Source organism: Typopeltis vanoorti, chromosome 7 (assembly GCF_054136105.1).
Source record: "Typopeltis vanoorti isolate ZY-2024b chromosome 7, IOZ_Tvanoo_1.0, whole genome shotgun sequence".
Classification (NCBI taxonomy): domain Eukaryota; kingdom Metazoa; phylum Arthropoda; class Arachnida; order Uropygi; family Thelyphonidae; genus Typopeltis; species Typopeltis vanoorti.
Genome location: NC_143555.1, coordinates 117,511,914 through 117,533,923, shown reverse-complemented (window position 1 = coordinate 117,533,923; position 22,010 = coordinate 117,511,914). Strand labels below are relative to the sequence as shown.

Here is a 22,010-nt window from a genome sequence, read left to right as displayed (position 1 = left end):
GGGATACCTATATTGTAATAATAATAATAATAACCACCTCCTTATCTCCACTCTTCAGTGTCTTCTTCACTGCCCAAGTAATCTTTTGAGATTTTTTGTCCACTTTTGCAATGTGCCCTCTGAACTTCAAATACCTATCCATCATCAACCACAAATCCTTAGCTTCATCAGTCTCTTGGCATCCAGTCTAATACTTGCTCACAAAAAAAATAAAAAAAATTTAAAAAAATTTGATGCCAAAGTGCACAAGTGCCTTAATATTTCACAGTTTCAATAAAGACCTTAGTTAAAAAAACCTAGCATATGAAGAACCTTTATCAGGTATTTCAATTTGAAGATGAGTTAGTCAGTCTTATCCAGAAGTGACAGGGTTTTTTCCTCACAGAAACTTGAGTTTTTTTAATACAGATAGGCAAACAGTACATAAAATTTACACAAAAGTATATATTTAGATATAAAACTAACCACCTTATGCTAAAATTATGGTTAGGATAAACTAGGTAGGGTTTGCTATTGCTATTTAATATAAAAATTAAATAGCAATGGCTCAAGTACATAGTATATCTTAAGTAAATAATCATGTGTGCACCACAGTAGATTATTATTATTATTATTATTATTCAGGCCTCCAAGGAGTCAAAAGACTCATCGAGGGAGGTCCTTCCTAAGACATAAAGTCTGTCAAGACTCATCGAGGGGAGGTCCCCCCCTGAGAAACACAAAGTTTATCATACCACTCTTTAAAGTCACTGACCGTTCTCGCTCCCACCACTCCATCAGGCAATGCATTCCACGGCTCAACCACCCTCCACACAAAGAAACCACTCCTTACAATCTTGCTCACAGTTTCCTTTCGTAACTTCCAGGGATGGCCTCTTGTCATCACTCCTTCCCGCTGATCAACCAAGCGAAAGAACTCCCCAGTGTCAACCCTGTAACCACCTCTCAACAATTTAAAAGTCTCAATCATATCACCTCTCCTTCTTCTATCCGCCAAACTCTGCAGTCCACATTCTCTCAGCCGATCCTCATAACTATCATTGTACAGTCCTGAAACCATCTTTGTCATCCGTCTTTGTATCCTTTCCACAGTTAATTTATCCCCTTCAAATCCTGGGGACCAAATCTGAGAACAATAGTCCAAGTGTGGTCTGATCAGAGACTTATACAACGGAATGATAACCCTCTTATCTCTGCAGGTCAGTGTCCTTCTCATAATAGCAGCAATCCTCTGTGTTACCTTCACCACCTTTGCAATATATCCCCTAAACTTCAGGTTTCTATCAATCATCAACCCCAGATCTCTTGTCTCCCCTACTTCCTCCAGTATAACTCCTCCCATAGAGTATGCAGCATCCCATCGATGTTTCCCAAACCTCAAGACCTTACATTTTGCTGCATTAAACTGACACCCCATTCATTTGCCCATCTATCTAGCTTATTTAAATCCTCTTGCAGGGCTACAACATCTGCGCTATTACTAATAATCCTTCCCAGCTTCGCATCATCCGCAAACAACTGAATATCCCCCTGCAATCCACTGGCTATGTCATTGATATAAAGGTTAAACAATATAGGTCCTAGTACTGAGCCCTGTGGGACACCACTTGTAACCCTCTGCCTCCTGGAAACTGCTCCACCATACACAACTCTCTGATACCTATCAGACAGCCAATCCTGAATCCAGTTGACCAATCTGACATCCAGACCCATGTGCTGCAACTTAAATATCAGCTTATCATGTGGCACCCTGTCAAATGCCTTCGCCAAGTCTAAGAAAATTGATTGCAGTATATGCCTTTCCCTCATCTAATGCTCTTGTAACTTTATTATAAAAGGCTAGTATATTGCTAAAACAAGAGCGTCCTTTCACAAATCCATGTTGATTCTCACAGATAACATTACCCTCATCTGCCCAATGCTGTACACGGTCCCTCACTACTTTCTCCAAGATCTTAACAACTACTGATGACACACAGACTGGCCTATAATTAGACACTTCCAGTCTGTTACCACCCTTATGCAATGGCACTATCTTACCTTCCTTCCATTCCCTGGGCACCTTTGCCAAAGCCAGACTTTCGTTGTAAAGCCACGTTAAAAGTATTGTCAATTCGCTAGCACATTCTCTCAAAACTCGTGGCGAAATACCATCCAGTCCCACAGCTTTACTGACATCCAGAGTACTCAGTATCTGAAACACACTCTCCTCCTGTACCTCCAGACCTCGTACCAGTCCTATCCCTCTAGCATTAAAACTGACTCCTCTAGGATGAAATACTCCAATAAAGTGTTCATTGAACAATTCCACTATGTCCTCTGCATCAGTCACTCTATTCCCATTTTTATCCCACAATATCATTCTTCCACAGTCATTTCTCCTCCTACTGGCCACATAGCTAAAAAATTCCCTAGGATTTTCTTTGGATCTTAGGGCCAATCTCCTCTCATATTCCAGTTTCGCTTTCCTTACCACACGAGTCACTCTTCTGACCTGTGTCTTATATTCTTCACCCATCCTCTCTTCACCTGTCTCCTTATATCTCTTCCATAGCCTCTTTTTCGCATGCAATTCCTGTTTAATATTGTTTGTCATCCACTTTACTCCAAATTGCGTCCTCTTCTTCACTCGTGGTATACAACTTACCATTGCTGATAACAAATATTCTTTCACAATTTCCCACACACTTGTGATATCCCGGCCGTCCAATTCCTCCCTCCATGAAACTTCCCGAAGTTGACGTCTAAGACTATTATAATCACCTGCCTTATAATTCCACATAAGTTCCCGTCTCTTTGATACTCCTGCATGTCTATTCATTTTCCATGTCAACACCATATGGTCACTCTCTCCAACTGGTGGGAGAGACGTCAACTCAGTTATTATCAACTCTTCTGATGCTATAACCAAATCCAAAATTTTTGAACCTCTTGTTCCCTCTGTTACATGTTGCCTAAGACATTTGTCCCTCAAGAATTCTAGAAATTCCATTCCCCTATTGTTACATGCATGTTCCTCTCTCCAATTTATACTACTGAAGTTAAAATCTCCCATAACAATTATTCTTCTTGCACTTGCCAAACTTAGCTGTCTAAACATCTCCTGGTCCCCATCCTCTGTGCTCCTGGGTCTGTAGCAACACCCCACTAAATATCCTGTCTTGCCTACCTCTAGCTCACACCATACGCTCTCAAAATCATTTGTCTCACTTCCTTCCAAATTCTCCACTCTTAGAGGACATAGGTCATCACTTATCATAAGCAGCACCCCACCACCACGCTTTCCCCTCCTATCCTGACGAAAAATGCTATACCCAGCGACTTCTATTCCTGTTTTTATATCCTCTTCTGTCAACCACGTCTCAGTGATCGCAATAATTTTTGGCCATTATATTTATTTTATAAATATTTCTACTGTAGCACATGTGATATCTTAATTATAGAAACTACATAGGTATTTCTGCATGAGATATTATATTATGCTTTATAGTGCACTATTGGAAACCTGCCTTCTCTTAAATTGTTCTCTGCCATACTGTCCTTTGATGTTTCTTCAGTCACTCTATTACCATGTCATTAGATTCATTTCTATCATTATTTGCTCCAATTTACTTAATAGCATGAACATCTGTTATGCAATACATTCATTCATTCATTCCAATTTAATTACCAACTTGTTATGTGGCAGTCTCAAGCCTATGCAAAATCTGAATGTACCACTGTATATTATTGCTATAATTATTATTATTATTACATCCTCAATGAAGCCGGCAAACTCATCATGGGAGGTTTATTCAACTGACAACAAATCTATCATACTAAATCTTAAAATGCTTAACACTCCCTGCATTAACAACATATTCTGGTAATGCATTCCATTCACTGACAATCCTCCATGTAAAACTACTCTTGATACCCCTCTTCACCACATCCAGGAAAGCCTTTGATTCTTCCCCTTTCACCTTCTACTCTTGTTATAATTCCATCTAAATTAATCCAATAAAATCTCTGCACTAATTTAAATCATATCACCTCTTTTCCTCCTATCCACCAAACTCTGCAATCTGCAATCTTCATTTTTTTTTCAGCTTCTCTCTCTCTCTCTCTCGATAGCCAATATTCCAGAGTCCTGATATTGTCTTAGTCGCTCTTCTCTGGACCCTCTACAATGTTTTCACGTTATGTTGAAAACCAGTAGCCAAATCAGAGCACAGTAGTCCAAGTGTGGTTTGACCAGTGCTTTTTTACCAGTGACCAGTGGCACAATCACCTCCTTATCCATACATGTTAGAGTACTTTATATCATAGTTGCACTACAATGTGCAGTGTTTGCAACAATTGCAATATGCCCTCTAAACTTCAGTTCTATCACTGTATATGATTCTCCCTTATCCAACACACTCATCACCTTGTTATAAAATGCAAGTAAATTGTTAAAACAAGACCTACTCTTTACAAATCAATGCTGACCATCATGAAGTATACTGTATTATGTCCATTAATCTAATCATGTATTCTATTTCTAACCAATCTCTCCAACACCTTGACTAAAACTGTAGTTATACAGACTGGTTTATAATTGGAAAATTCTGTTCTAGAACCATGCTTGTGGAGTGGTACTATTTTGCATTTTTTCCACTCCTTAGGAACCTTACCCACTGCAAGACATTTATTAAATAATCAGGTCAAAGGCATAGCTAACTGTTTTGCACATTCCTTAAGAATACTGGTGATATGTCATCCATTCCCACAACCTTATTAACATCTAACTTAATCAATACTTGATACATATCTGATTCTTTCACTTTCAAACCTCCTAATACTTGTGTTCCTTCTTTATGTTGAATGGCATCATTTACACCAGTATGATATATGCTGATAAAATGTTAATTTACTAATTCCACGATATCCTTTGTAATGGACATTCTGGTGCCATGACTACACACCACTGTCAACCTGCCATAATTATTTTTCTTCTTGCTTGCCATAAATCGGAAGAATTCCCTTGAATTAACCTTGGTTTGATCAGCCAATCTCCTCTTATACTGCACTTTTTCTTTCTTTACTGTGCTCATCACTTTCCTATCCTAAGCGCCTCCGTAGCACAATTGGAAGAACGACGGTACATTGCACCCTTCGATTGGAATAGGCCTAAGTTCGATTCTCATCGCGATGGGAGGAATCTTTATCTGGACGATTTCAATCAAAGGTGAGTTAGCCGATCTCATATGTAGGTAGCAGGGTTTATTCTCCCAGAAACTGGGGTTTTTCATCCCGCATATAGACAAATCGGCTCTTCAGAACACACGCAATTTACAGACAAAAAATACTAGGTGTGGTGGTGGAGGAGGTGGGCGGTAGATGGTGTTGATGGAGATGATTCATAGTAGAGGTTTGGTGTATTGGTTGGGACAGTTGTAGGTGTTCTCCCGCGATGAGTCTTCGGACTCCTTGGAGGTATCAGGAATAATAATAATAATAATAATAATCCTGCACTTATACTCTTCATGAATCCAGTTGCCACCAACTGCTTTGTGCCTCTTCCATAGCATTTTCTTCTTTAACACAGCTTTCTTGATTTCACTCTTTGTCCATTTCACTCCTACACTATTTATTCGTTTAACCCTTGGTATCTGACACAAGCCTATACAATGCTTGTCAGATAGTGCCTTATGAATTTCCATGTACTGTCAACATCTTTTCTATAACTATAGAATAACACATATGTCACAGTAAATAACTTTTTTCTTATGTAAATATTTCATCTTATGTATCATAAGACATCATCAGTACAATTATTGAACAAGAGAAATTGAATTCAAAAAATAGCATGCATGCTTAAATTGGAATCCCTCTACATATACAGTTGCATGTTCACAGATTAAAACTACTTGGCTGAAATTAAAATTAATTAAATTAAATAAAAATATAACAGATAAATTATTTAATACAATTGAGGATAACAATTTCCTAGACTTTTGGAATAGTGAGACAGTCATTCCAATTAAGATTAAGTCTATGAAGTAAGACTTCAATACTTTCTTTGAATAAACATTCATGTTTATATATGGATCTATGTAGTAGCTTAGCATTTTGCCAATGGATCCTGTGGTTAGCATTTTCATTTCCACATATGATGCATTGTGCAAGGCCAGATTTGTGAGGTTTGATAAGACGGATGTTACTAAGGTAGCCCATAAGATTACGTGGCTATTTAAAAACACATTAACAAGTAGAAATAAGGAAGTTGGTGATGAGAAAGTGGTGGAGAGGATTCAGAGGCAAGTGACCAAGATGGTGAGTAGCCTATGGAATGTTTTTTCCTATAAGGATATATCGAGGGTGTGTTGATTGCAGGAGTTAGTTGATAGGAGAAAAAGAGGGAATATGATGGAGACATTTAAGTTGCTTAAAGGGGGTTTTATAGTATAGATGCAGGGGAAAATGTTTCAGCACTTGGCTATAGGGATCAGAACAAGGGGTCATCCCTGGAAGTTGAATAAAGGTGTGATTAGTAGGGATGTGAGGACTATATTTTTTGCTTGGAGAGTTGTGAATGAGTGGAATGGGTCATTTATGAGTGCTTTGTCTGTTAATGGATTCAAGGAGAGATATGATAGATTGTGTGGATAGATTGGGCCTCCTGTGGTGAGTCTTTGGTCTCCATGGTGGTGCCCTGTATAATAATAATAATAATAATGTATTTGTCCTCTTGTTGCAATGAGTAAGTAGATTGCTAGAATACAATCCTTCTTTACTTATGCTGTCCATTAAAGAGAATGCTCCCATAATTACCCCAGGTCTGGATCTTGGTCCTCACTAACCTCTCCAGCACACTAATCACAACTCCAGACATATAGGTTAGCATATAATTCAATGCCTCAGTTTTATTAAATTCATTATAAAATAGAATAATGTTGCCCTCTCCTGTGGAACTTTACCCATTGTAAGTCTCATGTTGATCAAGTATGTTAACTGCCTTGATGTGCTTCTTTAACATGCTATTAACTTCCTGGAACATTCTCTCAAAGCATGCAATGATATACTGTATATCATCAATAGCCACTGCCTTATTAAACTTACATTTACTTATTTCATGCAATGTCTTCACATTCACAAGGATGAAATACCTTTAAGAATTTTTCATTTAATATCCCAGCTAAATCCTCCATGGTAGTTATCATTCTACTATTTTCTTTCTATTTCCCTCCTCAATAATCATCCGATGTTCATCTTCACATTCTCCTTCTTTCCATTCAAGTCGTTCATTCATTCATTTCTACATCCAAAATGTGCTCATTTACTTCTTAAATCCAAAGCGTCAATCTCTTTGCCTATCATCATCATTCCTGGAAAACAACCTTGATTTCCATTGTTTAAATCATCATTGTTCAATGAACACTTTATTGGAGTATTTCATCCTGGAGAGTCAGTTTTAATGCTAGATGGATTGGGCAGGTTCAAGGTTTAGAGGTACAGGAGGAGTGCGTGTTTCAAATACTGAGTACTCTGGATGTCAGTAAAGCTGTGGGACTGGATGCTTTTTCACCATGAGTTTTGAGAGAATGTGCTAGGGAACTGACAGTGCCTTTGACCTGGCTTTTCAGTGAAAGTCTGGCTGCAGGAAAGGTGCCCATGGAATGGAAGGAAGGTAAGATAGTGCCATTGCATAAGGGCAGTAGCAGACTGGAAGTGTCTAATTATAGGCCAGTTTATGTGTCATCAGTAGTTAGTAAGATCTTGGAGAAAGTAGTGAAGGACCGTATACATCATTGGGCAGATGAGAGTAATGTTATCTGTAAGCATCAACATGGATTTGTGAAGGGGGCTCTTGTTTTAGCAATATGCTAGCCTTTTGTGATAAAGTTACAAGAGCATTAGATGAGGGAAAGGGATATACTGCAATTTTCTTAGACTTAGAGAAGGCATTTGACAGGATGCTACATGATAAGCTGATATTTAAGTTGCAGCACATGGGTCTGGATGTCAGATTGGTCAACTGGATTCAGGATTGGCTGTCCGATAGGTATCAAAGAGTTGTGTATGGTGGGGCAGTTTCAAGTAAGCAGAGGGTTACAAGTGGGGTCCCACAGGGCTCAGTACTAGGACCTATATTGTTTAACCTTTATATCAATGACATTGCAAGGGGATATTCAGTTGTTTGCGGATGATGCGAAGCTGGGAAGGATTATTAGTAATAGTGCAGATGTGGTAGTCCTGCAAGAGAATTTGAATAAGCTAGATAGATGGGCAAATGAATGGGGGAATGTCAGTTTAATGCAGCAAAATGTAGGGTCTTGAGGTTTGGGAAACATCGATGGGACACTGCATACTCTGTGGGAGAGTTATGCTGGAGGAAGTATAGGAGACAATAGATCTGGGGTTGATGATTGATAGAAACCTGAAATTTAGGGGACATATTGCAAAGGTGATGAAGGTAACACATAAGATTGCTGCAATAATGAGAAGGATGCTGACCTACAGAGATAAAACAGTTATCATTCCATTGTATAAGACCCTGATCAGACCATACTTGGACTATTGTTCTCAGATTTGGTCCCCAGGATTTGAAGGGGATAAATTAACTGTGGAAAGGGTACAAATGCAGATAACAAGGATGGTTTCAGGACTGTACAATGATAGTTATGAGGATTGGCTGAGGGAATGTGGATTACAGAGGTTGGTGGATAGAAGAAGGAGAGGTGATATGATTGAGACTTTTAAACTGTTGAGAGGTGGTTACAGGGTTGACACTGGGGAGTTCTTTCGCTTGGTTGAACAGCTGGAAAGAGTGATGACAAGAGGCCATCCCTGGAAGTTATGAAAGGAAACTGTGATCAAGAGGGTGAGGAGTGGTTTCTTTGCATGGGGGATGGTTGAACCATGGAATGCATTGCCTGATAGAGTGGTGAGAGCGAGAACGGTCAATGAGTTTAAGGAGTGGTATGATAGACTTTGTGTTTCTTAGGGGGGGGAGGGACCTCTCCTCGATGAGTCTTGATAGACTTTGTGTTTCTTAGGAAGGACCTCCCACGATGAGTCTTTTGACTCCATGGAAACTTGAATAATAATAATAATAATAATAATCCTTATTTTCTTCTACTGGCCACTTATTAAAAAACTCCCAGAATTTCCTTGGCTTCACTGACTAAATAATATGTTAATTGTTTCTTACCTACCCCCCCCCATGTGCAATTGATCTCATTTCCACCTACTTCCTAATTCCTGTGGAGTAATAGCATAAAAGCAGAAAACAAACTGAAGTTTCCACAATATCTACTTTGTAGTTTATATATATTGTTTTCTCAGAGGCCATCATATGGCTACAATCATGGTGAGTACTCTATTTCCTGTTTTTTCTCCATCCACATCATATTATGATGTGATGTGGATGGAGAAGCATGCATTTATCTGTTGAACTGAATCTACATGCTATTTACAATGGAAAGAATAATGTAATCTGTAGAATGCATACATTCCCATGCTGCATATTTTCTTTCAGTAATCTTCTTATTAACTTAATTCAAATGTATATCATTTTGCTGAAGCTACCCCATTGGCATATTTTACATTATTATTATTATTATTATTATTGTTATTATTAAATGGGCAACTCTATGGAGTCATAAGACTCATCACGAGACCCAAACTATGAACACAATAGCTATCATACCTCTCCTTGAAACAATTAGCAGACAAAACACTTACAACTGACTCGGCAACCCATTCCATTCATTCACCACTCTCCAAGCAAAAAACCTAGTCCTCGTACCCTTGCTACCCACACTCTTGCCCAACTTCCAATGATGACCTCTTGTTCTGCTACCCTCTAGCCAAATGCTGAAAGATTTACCCTGCATCAGTCCTATAAAACTCTTTAAGTAAATTAATATTTTTATCATATCCCCCTTTTTTTGCCTATCAGACAACTTTTGGACAAACCTTCAATCTTCATAGGGAGCATTCCACAGACCACTCACCATCTTAGATACTAGTTCTGGATCCATTCCACCACTTCCTCATTCCCTAGAAACCCGGGTGACTACACCTGAGCACATTAATCCAGATGTGGTTGTATCAAGGTTTTATAAAGAGCAATGATAACTACCTTATACGTCATGAAAATTATGGAAACAACTACCATGTTAGAGTAAAACTTTAGTTTAATATAAATCAAAATAAACACTCGATGTTTTGTTTCAACCTTCACATTGAAGTCATCATCTGGAGTGTACACATATATACAATGAAACAAGCTGTACTACAATCTAGATGGTATGCTAAAGTTACTGATCAATTGTTAAAATTATTGGCCTGACCTCTGGTGAAAAATAAAACAAAAAAAACCCTTACTACATCAAAGCTAGAGTCCTGTTATTATTATATTTATATTAAACTAAAGTTTTACTCTAATATGGTAGTTGTTTCCATAATTTTCATGATGTATTCTGATCATGTGTAAGCATGAAGAAAAGGATAAACTCCTTTATCTCTGCTTGTTAGTGTGTTCTTCAATAATCAAGTTAACTTCTGAGCTACTCTGGCTACTTTAGCAGTATGCCCTCTCAACTCTCTATCTATGACTATTCCCAAGTTCCTGGCTTCATTAATTTTCTGCAGTACAGTTCTCTCAATGTGGTACAGCTTGTAATCTTTGTATTCCTAAATGCATAACTTTACGCTTTTCCACATTAAATTGACATCTATTATGAGCACTCAAAAGAATTGACATTTCTCAAAATTCTCCCAGCTTCCACTCCAGAGTTATAGCATTAAATTATATATTAGCCATGTTTATTGATATGATTTCACATCATTCACATTAATTATAATCATAACATATTTAACACTTTACAACAGATAAGGTATGATTTTGAAGTATGGTTTTTGTTCTTGCAAAAGACAATTTATATAAAGTGTGCATGTGTGCATGAGAAAGACAGAGATTAAATTTTTTATAAGTATTCACCATAAATATAAAAAGAATGTTTCTATTTATTTTTATTTATTTTTTTGAAGTTGTAAGCTTATGTGTAATTCTGTTTTATATTATTTTAGTTGTTATGTAATGATGCAAAGAGAAAAGATATTTTTCAAATTATAATATTCTAGAACTGAGAACAAATTAGGATCAGAAACCAAAATCCTGTTAATTTTAGACTTGAGTAATTTTTACCATAGTGTTGATTCCATTCAAAATATTAATTAATCTGTGTTTTGGCATGTCTTTATCTGAAAAAAAATAATCACTTTTTATTTAGTATTTTTCATTTTGATATATTAAGCTTTTTCTCTTTCTTCATAAGTAATGCTCTAAAGATCAAACATGAAACATTTCTGCCACTTAAAGATATCACAAACATTCCATGCCACTGCAGGACTTTAACCCATAGGTTTGGAGAACAGACACACTATCTACTTGGCCAACCATATTGGTAGGACTGCATCTTTGGGTGGTATATTCAGAGGTCAGAACAGACTGCAGGGCAAAGATGATATAAGTTGAGGATGTAGTGTGGAAAACATTGATAAGTGTTTGCAAATTATTTCCTTATATATGCATATTTTGTTCTATTCCCAATCATGAGAGGTTGGAACCTGTAGAATTAGTGCTGTAGGCTAAGAAATCGATAATCTGGAAACCCTGCTCTATAGATCAACATTGTTCCAGTCACTTGAGGGCTTTAGTAAGCAGGACAGTGGCATTACAACAGCAATGAAAGCTGTCTGCCATCTAAATATAACATTGATCAGACTGAATCTGGACTGTGTATTCTTTTGGATTCTTTTCACTGTGTGTGTACGTGTACGTGCATGTGTATGGGGGGGGGGGGGGGAGAGAGAGACAGAGAGTGGAAAGGAGATGTGGAGGAAGGTAACAAGTAACATCAGTAATATTGCATTAAGGGAGATGAAAGAAATGACTGGCATATTGGAAGAGGATAAGAGATGATGTGATTAAGACATATAAATCATTGAGAGAACTTAACAAAGGTAGAGAGTTTGGTTGAAAACAAGAGTCCATTCCTATAAATTGCATAAAGGCATATTAAAGGTGTGAAGAGCAAGTCTTTTTCCTTGGAAAGTGATGAGTGCATTTCCAGAGAGTGTGATTATTCATTCCATTGTTTAAGATAAACTTCCTATTAAAATAATTTGTTGCTTAGATTATTTTGAATTGAACATTTATTAAGCAGGTTACGCAGAAGCTTTGACATTCTGTATATGTATATTGCATTAATTAATAAGTGGTACTTAATAATGATAATACTATTAACAATAAGGGTACATGTAATTATTATTATTCATAGGGTATATGATTCTGTGGAGTCTACTGATTTGTCATGGGAGATCCAGCCTGACCCAATTTCTTCTTTTAAGCCTTATCTTAAAAGAATTCAAATTATGAAAACATATCCGATAATGTTCTGAGATGCAATTCATTTTTTTTTTTTAGTATGATGCTCTGAAATTTTATAAGCTGATAAAATGATAGCAACTAGACTATTCTTTGTTATTACAGATAAATTCCATGCTTGTAGTATCAGTTCATTCAATAAATAATTTTTTTTTATTTTTTTTATTGATTATGAGCATTTAATATCACAGAGTTTTGATATGGCCAGTCATATGTACCTCTAAAGGCAGCATTTATGCAGACCTGAGTGGTTTAATTAGCAGAGGATACGGGAATGTTATTATTTTTCTCTTTTGAAAGCTACATTATTGTATTCCCACAAAGAATTCATTGAACCTTAAAGAGAGTGTGTATACTTCAATGAATGAGTCTGTTTCCATATTGGTTATTTGGCAAAATATGGAAAAATTAATGAGAGTGGAGTTGTTGCAAATAATGTCTTTCCTAGCTCATTCAGTGTTGGAATTTTTTACCTTGAAAGCCATTTTATATGTGACAAGTAATGTAATCTTGACAATATTGTTAATTTTCTTACTTTTGATGTGCCCAGAAATTTATTGCCATAATGGGTTATCCAAGGTAAACTATTAATTTTTCAGCATTTTACCAAATAACTGAGTTCTCTTTTGGACCTGGATTAACAGAACACCTCTATAAGCTGGGAATGTCCATATTAAATTGTAACCATGGGCTACCTGCAAGGTTATAATCCCATTTTCTCTTCTTTCCCCTCCTCCACAGTTCAACCACTGCAGTTCACAAAACAGATATAAAGATTTAATATCTTATTGCACATTATCAGAAGTCAAAAAAAAAATATTTTTTTGTGTGTGTGTGATGACTTTTTTTAAAAAAAATCTCAGCAATTGCTTTTAATACTCCTATTTATACTTTTATATGTTATACAGTAATTTATATGTAATGTCAATGCAGTTGTTTGTTTAATAACTTTTGAGTCACTAAAGATCTCCATTGAGATAAGTTTACATTTTTCATACTTTTGAATTTTTCTTACTTTTGTAAAATTTTTTTTCTGTTTGATGTATCCTGAAGTTAATATAAAAACTATTAGTGTTGATTTGAAATTTCATAATTTTATCAAGTTGGGAAATTATGTTTGTTTTTTTTGTGAACTCGTATATTATGATTTGGATTCTGTGAAATATTAAAAGTTTAGAGATATGTGCCTCTTTTTGTCTATTCCTGAAATGTTCATCCAGCAAAATAAAATTACTAAAATTTTAAAATTAAACTTAATAGTATTATTATTATTATTATTATTATCAACAAATTTCCCTTTCTATAATACAAACTAATCTTCCCTGTAATCAGTTAGATTGAACATGTCAGTCACTCCAAGTAAAATACTATTTAAGTATACCAATCTGAATTATTCAATTTTATAGGGAAAAAAATCTTAAGAACATCACTGCCATTTACAAATTATTTTATTTTTCTGATATGAATATTGGGAATTATTCAAATGAAAATTGTTATACTTAATTTCTGATGTATCTGTATGCTATAAAGCTAGTACTTCTCCATTAATGTTTTTGAAAGCAAAATATATATGGAAAAGCTAAGCAAAATAGATGAGAAATGCAAATTTTACATTGAGTCATGAGTGATGAGACATTTTCCTTGAAGAAGTTACTTCTAATGCAGTAGCAGCCGGTGAAAATTTTAAGTGGGGGTGCTGCATATACAAAATAAAATTTAAAAAATTGTTTTTTTTTTAATCAGTAACCAATTTATTAATAAATAAATTTACATGTTAAAAAATTGCTTTATTAAAAATATTTCATCCTTACCACGAACAAACACCAATAATAAAAGTTTCGTATTCCCAGAAATAATGAACGCAAGCATACTATACACTGCCCAAAGAGCAGTGTCAAGCGTAAATAAATATCAGCGAGTCTACCTACAATTGGCGCGATCATTCTCACACTGCGTTAAATCGCAGTGTATTTGTTTTGTGTAACCATAATTGAAAAAATATAATTCTTTTCATATTTTCAACAGTGACATTCATCATAATTCAGCCTTGTATCTATAATAAATAAATAATTATATGTTATGATTATATATTAAATAAAATGAGATTTGCAAAAAATAGTTCACCCTTTTGTATCGCACAGAAATAACATGCGCAAGCATACTATACACTGCCCAAAGAGCAGTGTCAGATTCACTAGTTACATGCAATGAGAAGCGTAAACGAATATCGGCAAGTCTGGCTGCAATTAGTTGAATGTGATAATATGGACACTGCATTAGACCGCAGTGTATTTGTTTCGTAATCTAAAGCGTTAATCGAACAATTCCAATTATTAACTATTTGATCAATGTCGAAACATAAGCTGTAACTTTTAACATGTTGTATTGCATTTATATAATGTTGTAAGCATTGTTATTATTTATAAACACAAACAAAATTAAATTTTTTCATTTTTTCCTTGGGGGGGGGGTGCTGCAGTGTCGCAGTGCTTATGTACGGGCCATCACTGTTCTAATGTTAGAAATTAGGTAAAGTCTCTAGAGACATATTTGGCAGAAAGGAAATATTATGTAGAGACTATACCTAATTTCTACCATTAAAAGTGACTCTTCAAGGAAATGAGTCTCATCACTCATGACCTGAATCAATGATAACTAGTGAAATCCTCTTGGAATTCATTGCAGCAAGTCATGTGCCATAATCCACCTGAGTGCACATCACCTATTAAGTACATTTTTGTCTGTTATTTGTAAAATCAATTTGCATTGTCAAATTGATTTTACCAGTTTGAGAATTTTTTACCTGGGAAGAAGAACCTACTACCTCCAACTAATTCACTTTCAATTGAAAAGGCTCTCTAATTTTTTTTTCTTTTTTTATATTAATCCCACACTTGAGAGGGCAGCTATAGCAAATAAATGCCATGTGTGGACAGGTAACAGGAACAGACTAATCTATTGATATTTTTTTTTAAACAGCTGAAGGTTTCCTTTGAAAATGCTCCATGGGTGAGGCTTTTCCACAGAACTGAAGTGAAAGGAATGAAAGATGACTGGAAGTAGCAGGTTTGGTGAATATGCAGTTCTTCTGTAAAGGGACCTTGAACAGCTGTTGTCCAAGTTCCTGTAGATCTGTCAGAAATGTGAGGCACAGGGCACAGTGGATTCTAGTTCTGCTGAACAGTGCCCAAAGACAGTCTGTGAGACATTCGTGGGTGAGGCTTTTCCACAGAACCAAAGTGAAAGGAATGAAAGATGACTGAGAGTATCAGGTTTGGTGAGTATGCAGTTCTTATGTAAAGGGACCTTGAACAGCTGTTGCCCAAGTTCCTGTAGATCTGTCAGAAATGTGAGGCCCAGTGGATGCTAGTTCTGCTGAACAGTGCCCAAAGACAGTCTGTGAGAGATGTGTCATTAATCAATTAATCAAGAATGTTTTGAATGTTGATTTGAACATTATCAAAAGTAAGTGGAGAAGAAATGAGATCTTTTTTTGTGAGAAAACAAGAGATGTGATGGTGATAGTGAAAGTGATAAAATTGCAGCAAGTGAAGCTCTTGTTGCTTATCATACTGTGAGTCACAGTATGCGGCCAAAGTTTTTGCACAAATGACTGCTTGTTGGCATTGATCAATAAAATTTATGAACCAAAATTTTTTTCGGCACGTACCAAATCAGAAGCAATAATTATCGTTTTATCACCATACATATTAGTCAAAGTAAAACTTTTTTTTTATCGTCTTACTTTTTCATGAACACAGAATATTACATAAACCCCATCCCGTTTTTTCCATCCCAATGTCCCGTTTTTGTCTCAAGGAAATATGGTCAGCATAAACTAACAACCAGTATAAAGTTAGACCACCAAGGGAAGGGATTTGGCATTGAAAGACTATTGAGGCAAGGTGATCCAGTATCACCCAAATTGTTTTCTTCTACATTAGAGGTCTTTATGAAGGAATATCATGAAAAAACTATGAAAATTAACATCAATGGAAGAAATCTAAATAATTATGTTTTACAGATAACTTCGTTTTGTTAGAGAAGAGAAAAATGTTTAAAGATTAGCATAACTAAAGCAAAATTGAGAAAATTTAGATCAGACTGAACTAAAATTAGCAACTAATCCTATTGAAATTGTGGATGACTTAAGACAATCTGTTATCTTTAAGGAAAAAACATGATAAAGAAATTAATAGAAGAATCACACATGGAAACAAAGCTTTTCGGCTGTATAAGGATTTTCTGTTAGGATATTTGCCTGTAAGTTTAAAAAGAAAGCTATTTAATATGTACACTATTATAGTGTTTACCTCTGGAAGGACATGGGAAACAACTGAAAAACAGAAAAAGAGTTGCTTTTGGTTCCAAAGAGTCTTGGAGAAAAGAATGCTCCACATAAAAAAAAAATGGATAGAATTAGAGTGATAACTAGAGTAGAGGATATTGGGAAGTATTGTAAAATATGCAAATAGAGATGGGCTAGCCAATTAATAGACAAGAATATGACAGAATTAAGTACTGAGTGGATACCAAGAGAAGGGATAACATAGTGAACATAAGCTAAGGACAGAAATTTATGGGGGTGAGGACCTATATCTAGCAGTGGATAGAAATGAGGTTGAAGAAGGAGACGATGATGTCATCTGAAGAACAAGTGGAAAATATGCAGCATGTTAAGTAATAAGAAACTGTTTAATATTTAACAATAAACTATAGTCTTAGTCTAAAATCTGCTCATAGTCAATAAAAAAGTTTCATTTAATACAGATATTTCAATATATGTATCATATTGCATCATCGGTGCTAATGCTATGATACATATAGCAAATTAGAATTAGTGTTAAATTAATTTTTTCTTGACCCTGTGTAATATGCCAAATTACCTTTCGACAGAAGATATCATCCAATCTAACTATAACATTATATGCCTTCAAAAGTCTGAGTTTTTTAATTCTAAAAGTCACAAATATACTGATATATTTGTGATTTTTTTTTTTTTTTTGTAACATGTTCATATTTTCATTTCATTTATAATGAAAATTGAATAGATGGTGGATGACCTTTAATGCCTGGCTAACATTTTGCTTATTGGAAGCCTGAAAGTGGCATGAAAAAGCCTGTTTGTTTTAAAGAGCAGGAAGTTCATGGACTACATATACATAATGTTTAGTTCACCAATCGTAGGAATGTACACTGTGGATGTCCAATGTTTTGTGAGTGGAATTATCATAAAAAAGAAAAGCAATCTGAACAAACACAAATATAAAAAAAAAATTAAATCCTAATATGGCATCATTATATTAGCTTAATGTGAACTTATAAAGAAGGAATATTTCCAATAACAGCCACTTGGATATTAAGGTATTATAAAATCACTGTGATACTTATACACTTTGCTATAAAAGCAGACAGCATTATTACAATGGGGTATTTTAATTTTATTATTATTATTAACATCTGATCTCCATGGAGCAAGAGCCTCATTGTGGAAGGTACACACTATCATACACAAAATTCATCCAGCTGTGCCTTAAACTGATTCAACGTATCTACATTCACATTGAATCAGTTGGTGAGAGTGATCACTTCATGATCACTTTCACCAACTGGAGGAAAGTGCAAAACCACACTCACAATCATATCCTCTAATGAAATGATCAATTTAAAACTCTTGATCTCGTGTGCCCTCCATACTGCTTAAGATAGTAGTCTCTCAAGAACTGGAGAAATTCATTTTGCTTATTCCCAAATGCTATCTCTTCATTCCAGTCTATATTGACATAATTAAAATCACTCAAAATAATCACCCTTCTCTTGTTCACTAACCAGAGTTGCTTATACATTTCTTCATCACCACATATCCTGGTGTATAGTAATATCAGACTAAATATCTCTTTCTGTCAACCTCCACCTTACACCATACTGACTCAAAACTGTTACCACTATTTACATGTCTCATCTCCACTTTGTGTTGACAGCCTGCTATCATCAATAGTACCCCCGCCCTGTCTTCTTGTCCTTTCTATCCTCATGTCAAACATCATACCATTCCATTTCTATTCCCCTCAGGATATCATCCTTATCCAACCATGTTTCACTTATTCCTACAATGTTTGGGCAAATAAACTCAGTCAAGAAAAACTATTTCATCTCCCTTATTTCTGATGCTCGTGGCATTTGTAAATAAACACAGCAATTTACTTTTAGGCCTATAACTATTCCTGCCCATGCCACTTGTAGGTTGTGATTTCCCCACACCTAACCATTCTCAACTGCCTTTATACCACTTACTCTATTATCTCTTCAGACTCAACTACACCCATACATCCCAAGCCATCCCATTCCCATACTGCATCCTCATACATATTCACTACTACTTCCAACATCTACTTTCTTAATACTGTCTCCCTGTTCACCTGACTCTCTTCCCCCTATTTCCTTGTACATCTTGCATTCTAGTTCTATCATTATGGATAAGAGGATGCACAAAGTATGTTTTACTGGAGGTAAAATGAGTAGGGTGATTGAGGCATTGGATATGAGAGGGAAGCGAGCAAAAGAGTTCATAGTTTTAATAGGTACAAATGACTTGACTGAGAACAAAGAGCATGTTAGATTGGATATCAGGAGGTTGCTTATATGGATAAAAGAGAATAGTGTTGTAAAACTCGATGTAGCTTGGAAGTACCAAAGTGCTATACATTGATTTTTACAGAGGTCACATCTCATGAGATTGTTACAAAAATAACCTTGTTTGTCTCTATATATTTTATGCTAAATATTAATGTAAATAACCCTATGGGAATTGAATGTACTTACTGCTTTAACAAAAATTTCTAGAATGTCAAAAACAAAGGCAATACTTTGCCACCAGAACTTTGTATAATAGCTATGTATAAGGGCATAAGAAAGCTGTTTATGATTTAGGTGTATGAGAAAGTTGCTTATGAGCTCTGTGTATAAACACCTTCAAAGTCAGTGTCTAAGAGATCGGGAAAGTACAAGTTTCTGCTGCCCGATAGGATAGGATTACAGGAGTGCACGGAGGAGAAGAAAGAACGGGTCGGTCTTAACAGAAGATCTAGGAATCATGCCGAATTCTTTAGGGGGTTACAACCCTTCGTGCATGGTCCCAAAGAATGTGAAATAAAAAGGGACAGAGCCGAACATCATGGTCGGCAAAGAACCAGGGAGTCAGCAGTTAGAGTCGTCGGCAGTCAGAGTTATCAGAGTTTACAGTTAGAGGCAGAAATATCGGCAGTTAGAGGTAGAAGTTCCAGAAGTAGGATCCAGAGGACCGGATGTTACGGCAAACCCATGCCAGAGGAGAAGAATGGGAATGACGAGAGAACAGCCGATGTAAAAACCTGAGGCAGTATCGTCGGATGTCCTTTTGCTGCGGGAGGTCAACCAAAGCCAAAAGCCGCAGAGCGATCTTCAAACCTGTATGCTGAAACCTTTTGCCTGAGCTTTTTTTTGAGTACCCGAAAATTGCAGTCCAAAGCCCGCCAATATCCCGACGAAATGCCCCTTGAAGCAAAACTCTCCAGACGGAAGCCTAAGGCCTGAGATGAAAGGAAAAGCATAGGGACTTTAGTGCAGGACCTTTGGATGAGTGTGCGACACAGAGCCTCTGTAAGTTTGTTCCATCTTTTGTTGTACATTCCTTTTGTAATCTAGGAGATACGTTATAGATGGACTGATAAGAAATAGTATTAAGAAGTGTCTATAAGAGAGTCCTTTGATTTGTTATTAATTGGAATATAATTTGTGAGATAACTTGGCATAGCTAGCTAACCTCTTTGTCAGCAAATTAGAGTTTCAATAATTTGATTTAATAAGCAGAGAAGCAATTGAGTAATTATATTGTATAGTTATTTAGTATTGAAAAGGGAAAGTTTGTTTCTTTATACTAAAAGTCTAATGGATAAGTAGAGAGAGTAACCTCCCTATCGCTTAATTAATGTATTTGTTATTAATGTAAATAAATGTGTTTTAATTATATGTCAATAGAGTGCCACCTGATCTTTTATTTTACAATGCACTGTTCTTAAATAACTTCTGATCAGTGAGTGGGAAACAACTAAGGCATTAAAAGTGTTTCAGAACCACGACTGTTTATGTAAACTTTATTGAAGGAATTTATGCTAGTAAGAGAGAGAGAGAGAGATCTGCAGGATGTATTTCTAAGCCTTATGCCGATATAGAAATACTGGTGGCACAGTCTTAACAAATAAATTTTCCAGAGTTCATAGGCATACGACTAGTAAATGCGAAAGGTGGATAAACATAGTATGCAATAGAATAAGTAAGAAAGGTTATGAAAGCAAAAGCACACCGCTATATAGAATAAAAATATTACAATTACTCATTAGACTTCAATTGTTACAGTGTGTTAGGAAAGGTAGTAAGTGTGTTGCCTAGGTATGACAACGGTGAGATGAGGCAGAGAACAAGGATTGTGAATGATATCTTAACTGAAATGTGTGAGGAGAAAGGATGCAGTTTATTAATGTGTGGCATGAGTTTGAAGGACAAAATGAACTATATAAGAGTGGCTTTGGTGTGAGTCGCTTGGAGAGGCTGCTGCTGGAAGGTAGAGAAGTGAGTACAGAGAATGAATCTGATCAAGTGGGAAGCAATGTGGAAGAGTGGGAGAGTAAGACAGGAGAGATTGAAGAGGTGGTTATGAATGAGGAAGTGAGTGGCATTACTATAGAGAATGAAAGAATGAGTGTGCAAGATGGACAGGGAAATGGGGAGACTCTGGGTGGACAGAGGAACACAGCTTGAGAAAGGTGGATGCTCCAAGAGGATGTGAATGAATGTGTACTCAGGAAAGGAAGGGGATTACCTGGGATCAAGAGGAAACAGTTGGATTTGAATAGGTTTCTAAAATGAATAAGCAGAAAGGGAAATGTATTCAGCTGAGCATAGAGAAATCACATGATTGGTTGGATGTTCATATAGACATCATAATGTGGATGCTAGTGACTATGAAATGTATAATCAAATTAGCCAAGCAAATAAGAAAAGGATGCTCATTATGGGCAATTTTAATTATGGTATAGACTGGGTTGATGAGATAGCAACTGGAAGTAAAGAAAATCAGTTTGTTGAGTTTTAGAGGGACAATTACCTCAGACAGTATGTAACAGAGGGCACATGAGGATTGAGGGTCTTGGATTTGATCATCTCATCAAAGGATGTAATTATAAATGAGGTGTCCAAACACCCACCAACTGGTGGGAGCGACCGTGAAGTGATTACCTGGGTGGTTCCCAGCAGTGTGAAGACCTCTGTGAGAAAAGGATATATGTGGAACTACAAAGGGGGGGGGTGATTATGAAGAGCTCGGGAGACAGCTTGCAGGTGTAGCTTGGAATGAGGAGTTAGCTAGAAAAGAGATCAATGCAGCTTGGGGGATTTTCAAGAACTATCTAGTAGAAGCAATATCAGCATAAGAGAAGTGGTAATAACCAATTCCATGAGGATTACAAAGACCAGGCAAGGCAGGTGACTTGGTTGGTAAGGGTAGCAAAAGTAAGGCATGAGCAGCAGTTAGCTAATGAAGTCAAAAAGAATCCTA

The 22,010-nt window shown here is 36.2% G+C and overlaps 1 protein-coding gene across 3 annotated transcripts in view; it reads left to right on the top strand.

Annotated features, from left to right (window-relative positions):
- The window catches only part of LOC150104992 (uncharacterized), a 768,027-nt gene that overhangs the window by 665,158 nt on the left and 80,859 nt on the right, over positions 1 to 22,010 (top strand). The window contains exon 39 of one of the 3 annotated variants that reach the window (XM_090395453.1): positions 12,312 to 13,614. The exons of the other annotated variants lie outside the window; for them this stretch is intronic. Within the exon in view, the coding sequence (XP_090251579.1) occupies positions 12,312 to 12,320 (9 nt within the window). The 3' untranslated portion in view covers positions 12,321 to 13,614. Of the gene's footprint in view, positions 1 to 12,311; positions 13,615 to 22,010 lie in introns of those variants that run through there. 3 annotated transcript variants of the gene reach the window in all.